The sequence below is a fragment of the Myotis brandtii genome, unplaced genomic scaffold (assembly GCF_000412655.1).
Source record: "Myotis brandtii unplaced genomic scaffold, ASM41265v1 scaffold179, whole genome shotgun sequence".
In the NCBI taxonomy this organism is placed as follows: Eukaryota; Metazoa; Chordata; class Mammalia; order Chiroptera; family Vespertilionidae; genus Myotis; species Myotis brandtii.
In genome coordinates, this window is record NW_005356635.1 from 1,125,552 (window position 1) to 1,133,056 (window position 7,505).

The following is a 7,505-nucleotide window of genomic DNA, read 5'->3' on the forward strand; positions in this document are numbered from 1 at the left end:
ACAGCCAACATCATACTCAATGGGCAAAAACTAAAACCATTTTCCCTAAGAACAGGAACAAGACATGGATGCCCACTTTCACCACTCCTGTTCAACATAGTACTTCTAGTACTAGCCATAGTGATTTGACAAGAAGAATGAATAAAATATATTCAAATTGGAAAAGAAGTAAAACTATCTTTATTTGCAGGTGACATGATACTATACATAGAAAACCCCAAAGACTCCATCAAAAAACTACTAGACCTAATAAATGAATTTGGCAGTGTACCAGGATACAAAATTAATGCCCAGAAATCTATGGCCTTTTTATACACCAATAATGAACGCACAGAGAGAGAAATGAAAAAAAAATCCCATTTACCAATGCACTAAAAAAATTAAGATACTTAGGAATAAACTTAACCAAGGATGTAAAAGACCTGTACTTGGAAAACTACAGGACATTGAAAAAATAAAATAGATCAACTAATAAATGAAAATCAAATGACAACTAATTTTCTTAGATACTAGACTTGGCTTAATCTCAAATTGAATGGAAAATAAATTAGCAATACACAATTATCTTATACTTATTTTAAGTTCTGTTTCAGATATTGGATATTTGTATGCCAGAGCCTGACTTCTGAAAATTTCTTTTAGATTTTTCACCATTTTTTTCATCTTGCCACACCAGTAATTTCTGGCCTCTGTGGTCTGAATTTGTGAGAAAGATTTATTATTATTATCATTATTATTATTAGTTTATTATTTTGTAGCATGAGGACAAGAGAATATTTCCAGGATACCCTGAGAAGAAACATTTAAAAGCAATTATTTTTTTATTTATTCTTATGCAAAGTATTTGTGAATAAATACACATGCATTTGCTGAAAACAAAGTAAAAAATCTGGTCCCAGCTCATATTCTCAAGTCATTTCCTTGTTGTGAATTATCATACAGATTGAGTTGCTGGGATCAAAGCCCATTTGAATGTTTTTTTGATAAAAAGCTCACATCCAATTCAATAGTAGATATGAGATACATTTTGTGCTTAATACAGTTTCTCTTTAAAAGTGCAACTGTAATGAGCAGTGAAATAAAAACACACACACAACAAAAAACCTATTAAGTATTGCAACAACCAGACTCAAATTACTCTAATCAGAAATACTGCACTGGAAAAAGAAGAAATGTAAGACCGGACATGTTCAGTTATGTATGTACACAATAGCACTTTTAGATAGCTCCCAAAGGCATAAGACTTACTACTTCCAAAAAGTACCCACTATTAATGTGACATAGGTCTTGTCCCTTGAGCCTCCTTAAAGAAACAACAACTGTTCAGTAGCAATGTAACAGATGTTAAAAAGAATCATTAGTAATCTAAATGTTTTTCTGAGCAGATGTCCCACTTCTGCTGTGGCTAACTTGGGGGGATGCATTAAGAAGGAGAAAAGGATGAAAAGTTGAAAGGAATCAATAATAAGCAGGTCTTCTTAAGAACTGCTCATCTAATTATATCAAAAAGGATTGAAGTGTTGTATTTTTTTTAATTCCTGCTGCTTGATGAATAAGGAAAGTAGCCAAGGAAAGAATTAAACTAACTTTGCTCCTTTGACTTGGTATGTAGCTTTGAATCAATAAGAGGAAAAGAGACAAGCAGTATTATAGAGAAATTTAATGCTAAAATTGCAATTGTGCACTTTTCAAAAGATATCAATAGGGAATCAAAGGCTAAGAAAGAAACTAAAAAGAATGAAAATGAGGAAAACCAATCCACCTGTGAGATGAACCTATGAAAGGAATAAGAGAAGCTATTAGATTAGATGACTGTGGTTGTTAACTTTACTACCTTGGGGTAAAGATAGAAAGATTTTTCTCAAGCATTTTCCCCCCTGAAATACCTGAGCTGAAAAGAATTCTCCATGTAGAGAATTTGCAACCTCAGTGCCCTCACTCAAGTTTTTACTTATTTTGAAATTTGCTTTCTTCCCAAAGAAGACAGAAAATAGAAATATATATATTTAGCCATATCTTCAAAACACCATTCTTTTAGTGTTTGAGGATAAAGGGAAAGATATCTTGGAAGAGTATAATTTTTCCTATAAGTTTTGTATTTAAATAAGTAACCAAAATAATTGCAGGCTATAGTAAATGCATTATCATTAATATATAGAAAAATCACTGAAAATATGAAGTATATATTTTATGTGTAATGAAATAAACAACAGTTTGACTTTGTCCAAATCTCTGATTCAGTCATTGTAATAAAAGACTACAACACAAAATTATATGGCAGCAACAAATTATTTCCAGGATTCAGTAGCCATTCTTATACATTGAAAATGTGACTATATTGAATTTGTGAAAGTTGAATCTGAAAGAGCATTATGCTAAGTGAAATAAGCCAGTCAATGAAAGAAAAATACCACATGATCTCACTCATTTATGGATAATAAAGAACATTATAACCTAATGAACAAAAAGATAGATACAGAGGCAGAGCAGCATCGAACAGACTGTCAAATTACAGCGGGAAGGCTGGGGAGTGTTGGTGGGGTGGGGTAAGAGATCAGCCAAAGGACTGGTATGCATGCATATAAGCATAACCAATGGGCACAAGACACTGGGGAGGCCAGGGGAAGGTCAATGGGGAAAAAAAGAGACAATGTGCTACTATTTGTAATACTTTAAACAAGAAAATAAAATTTAAAAAATAAATTAATAAATTTTTAAAAAGCTACCAATCTTAACACATTCTGGAAAGATTTAACCCTTCTTCCTCTGTTAATCTTCTCAAACCCCACACTCTTCTCAAAAGCCACATGAAAACCTCCTTCCTTCTCTTTCCTCATTTCTGAAAACAAAATGTATTTGCTAACAGCTGTACCAATCAATCAACAATAATAATGGTATATAATCATTAGCAATCATTCCATGTTAGGCACTGCATTGCTTTTTGTTTGCTATCCTTTCCCTCATTTTATATATAAAGCAAGTGAGGTTTTATGAGCTTAAACAACCTGTCCAAGGTCACATAATTAAAAGCAAGAGGACATCTCTGGGTGAGATCTGAAAAGCATGGACATATTTATGGCACATGTCATTATGTAAACAGTTGAACAACATAAATGAGACTATCAGAAGTCCACTAGTTTAGCTGTTTATTCATGTGTAGTAAAAATGAAAATCTTTTGGGGCCAGCAGAATTCCAGGTACAAGCAATTGACTGACTTGATGCTACAAAGGCAGATGTTTGTATGGCCATAAAGCCTGTTAAGGTGCAAAACTGTAGGTAGAACTTTAAAATCTCGGAAAGCTAGTGGCAGAACACAAAATCAGATGATGTAAAAATATACTTTTCTAGTTCTGAAGCAATCAAAGTGCATTTAGAATATATATAATTATTTAACATGTCCTAAGAAATCGAGATATTCAATCAGTAACTAATTCAGCTGGGCAACATGTTTGGAAAGCTGTTGAAAATGAAGCTGACTATGCAAGCAAATTAAAGTAAGTCTTTAGAGCAGGAATTCCTAAATATGGGTTTAAAAATGAGTGTAAAGTGACTGGGAAAGTCATTGAAAATGTAGCTTCCTGGGGCCATCCCCAGAGTTTCTAGATTAAAAGCTACATCTGCATTTTTAAATGCATAATCCAGGAGATCCTGATACAGGTGGTCCACAGGCCACAATGGCAACGCCTTACACCTGAATATTGAGAAAATAACAGAGAACGTGGACATGGAAGAAAACATAGTGGGTTATTCTAACCTAATTTATACTGCTTTATAATTGACCAAATCACATATTTATGTTATCTCCTTGGAGCTTCACAGGACAGAAAAAAGAGTACTATAATTTTACTGCCATTTACAAGTAAGAAAACTGAGGTTCAGGGAGGTTAAATGATTTGGCCTGGGATAACAAGCCACCACTACTTCAATCCCATGTTCTTTCACATTTTCCAAGTTTTCCAGAAATTTGGTAGAGTAAATTAATGAATTTTAAAAATTAATAAATTAATGTTATTTGTGGCATCTGATTCAAGTAAATCAACTGAAATAAATTACTAGTCATATCAAAAATATTTTTATGCATTTTAGAGAAAAACAATGAAGAATTTGTTGAGACAATGGGCTCAGAATTCCACAAGTTTTTAAAAGATCATTGCTCTACAAACAGCCTAGGAAATAAGGTTCTACAAATTTCTAAACTCTTACCACTACTAAAAGTGTGGTTTCCATACCTTGTATTAGAATTCCAAAATCTTGGGTTGCACCTCCCACCAATAGATGAGAGTTTGTATTTTAAATATGATTCTAGATGTCCAATATCACATATTGTAAGTTCTACCAGCTTAGAAAAATGACTCTATTTTTCTGAATTTCACTTTCTTCAACAGTGAAATGAGAATGAATTAATCTATTTTTAACATCTCTTCCAACTTACTGAAACACAAGAGTTGGCTAAGTAGGCCTGTGGGCCAAATTTGGCTGGCAAGCTAAGAATGGTGTTTACATTTTCAGGTAATTAAAATAATATTTTATAGCAAGTAAAATTATAATAAATTCAAATTTCAGCATCTATACAAATTTTTCAGATCCCAGCCACACTCATTTCTTTACAAATTGTCTATGACTGTTTTCATACTACGATGGCAGAGTTGAATAGATGCAAGAGACTGGCCCTCAAGGCCTAAAATATGTATAAATCAGAAACTATACTAAGAATATATATACATATGCATACAATTTTGATGTATATTCATACATATTTATATACAGTTTGTTTAGTTACCACTTCACTCCCCTTTTATTCTATTAAATAAATGAAATTTAAAAAAAAACACATTTGACTAATCTGTTTTTTAAAATATTTTTCCTTTTTTAAAGGCAGACTGGATAAAAGAAGGTGAAGGGATTTGCCAAAGAACATATATGTGTAGTGCAATGCCCAACACACAGACAACAGTGTGGTGAAGGCAGGGTGAAGGGGGGAAAATGGGGGACATCTGTAATAATGTCAACAATAACAAGAAAAAGAAAATGCGAGGAAGCATAAGAGTTTGCATAGGTTAAGAGTGATTTTGGGAATCACTGAAATCTTTAATTTCCTTATTTCCTATTTCCTACTAATAACTAAAAGGTCTACTATTCTATTTTAGTCAATAGTCAGAAACACGCTTAGTAATTATATCTGAGTTTTTCCAATTGAAAATATAGGCAACTGCTTAGCGAGTAACAAAAATAATAATAATCTCAGAAAGTCAACCATATAAATTTGGTGTAAAAACTGTGATATTAAAATGGTATAAATCTTGATATGATACAAGCTTAGGAGCCTAAGACTTCATATTTCTCTAACTTTCAAGTAAAGGTGCTACTATTATATATTACAGAAACATAAAATACTATCAAGAAACTTCCAATTTGATGATAAACTCTATATTAGTACCATTTAAGTCCTGTATTTGAATTTTGGAAGTGTAGACGAGTGATTCAGATGTCATTCTGTGGTATTCAGATTGCTTGAGCTAAACACAATCAAGATGCTATAGGCTTAATGGAAACTTCTGCCCTCTTCCCTTAACTATCTAGAGAAATTCTAATTAGGGGCCTTACCCATAATAAGAGATTATCTAGAGATATTTTTTTAATCTATCTTCCAATTGCTAAACACCTGCTCTTATCATCCTGTAAATGGCTTTCCTCCCTCCGAAGCCCAAGGTGCCTTACCTCATCCTTAGCTTAGAATGTCATATATACTGCTTTCTCTTTTGCTCTTTGAATCTCTCATGTATGCAAGGAAGGTTCCCATGCATATGCATGTATTAAATTTGGCTATGTTCTCTTGTTACTCTGTCTCATGCCTATGTCATTATCAGATCAGCTGAAAGAACCTTAAGGGTAGAGGAAAGTTTCCTCCTCCCCACAGAATATAAAAAGCAACCATTTCTAAAATTTCTGATTAGCTGAAATATCTAATGGAAGAGAAACAAAAAATAACTTGAATTTTTAGGATATATTTTTAAGGAGATTCAAGTATGCAGTGAAGAATTTTAAAGAAATCAAAACAAAGGGAAAAAAATCTGCTTTCGTAAAATCCCAACAAAAAACTATTCATCATGAATTTTAAATTTACTTTTCTTATTATCATAAAGTGGAACAAGTAGTTCTACTTTATTGCCATAAAGTAATGTGATATTATTAAAAATAGTAAACTTTATTACCATAAACTAGTATACCAGGAGAAGAAAGTTCTGTTTTATTACCACAGATCAGTTTTAGTTTTACTTTAGCATAATAGGATAAATTTTTTTTAAAAAAGGAAAATTGTAGTATATTTACTTTGTTTGTTTGGCAGTTGACAATATACCTACATAAAAATTTAATTATTCTAATTTCTCTTGAACATTTCTATTTGTTCTCTATTTATGTCTTTTTGTAAAAGGTTTTCTAGTTACTATTACCTGGAAAGGAAAAACAAAATATCTATTTTACCAAAACACACTATATATATTCTTCATAGTAATCTGTTTGATATCATTTGTATCCATAATCATAGTATATTTTTCATATCATGTCTGCAGTCTATATCCCACAATACAGACCATACTGATTATTTTATACACAAGTTTTAAAGATAATACAAATTATCAAGTTCTTACCAGATCTTGCCCAGCACATCAAACAGAGAAATATATACACTCTCATTTGGAATCTGATAAAAGAAGCACTTAGATTCACCAAAAAAGAAATTGTGATAGTCAATGAGGTTTCTCTTTGGTAGGACTGTTACAGTCTACTAGGTTTTAATGTAAAAGATCCTTGACCTTTGCTCCACCCTGTTTGTTGAAAAGGTGAGGTAGATTGTTTCTACCCAATTAGCTTGTGATTGTGAGAAAGACTTTTAAGTCAAAGACTTTGTAATAAGTCACAAACATTCAACCATACAAGTTGGATTTAAGGGAAAGAAAAACCTAATTATATCTTTCTTTATTCCTCTTAACCTCAGGATTTCAGAAGTGGTTAGGAAGAACGTATTTGTTGAAAACCTAGAGCAAATGTGATGTTAACAAATGCTAGAAATGGAAAGAGTCAGAAAAAGTTGGGTTTTATGTTAATTTTGATTATAAACTAATTTGTCTTTATACACCATAAAATCAATAATGAAATTCATATCCATAAAACTGTCAAGTATAAAAAATGGCTTTTTCATGTTTGTCACTATGTAACCCAAACTCAGTGGCTATTTTAAACGTTAAAATGCTAGCCTGTCTCTCTAGATCTATAATTTGAAAATGTAAAATATTTTTTAGTATAGCAAACATATTTTACAATTATTATAGGTTTTATTTTCACACATTTACTTAATTTTTCTCTTATTTTCCTTCCAGCAATGAACTTCAGTAGGCAAGGAAAATAGAGAATTGTTCTAAATACATGCATTACAAGTTCAAAATTAAACTTTTTTTTTTAAATTTAAGTCTGTAAATTTCCAAATATACTTTACAAAAAGAAG

At 31.7% G+C, this 7,505-nt stretch overlaps 1 protein-coding gene across 1 annotated transcript in view; it reads right to left on the reverse strand.

The window, feature by feature from the left end:
* The window catches only part of LIPI (lipase, member I), a 98,839-nt gene extending 95,728 nt beyond the window's left edge, over window positions 1–3,111 (reverse strand). Inside the window, exon 1 of the mRNA XM_005863490.1 lies at window positions 3,020–3,111. Coding sequence (XP_005863552.1) covers window positions 3,020–3,111 — 92 coding nt within the window. The remainder of the gene's footprint in view (window positions 1–3,019) is intronic.
* Window positions 3,112–7,505: the final 4,394 nt, after the last annotated feature.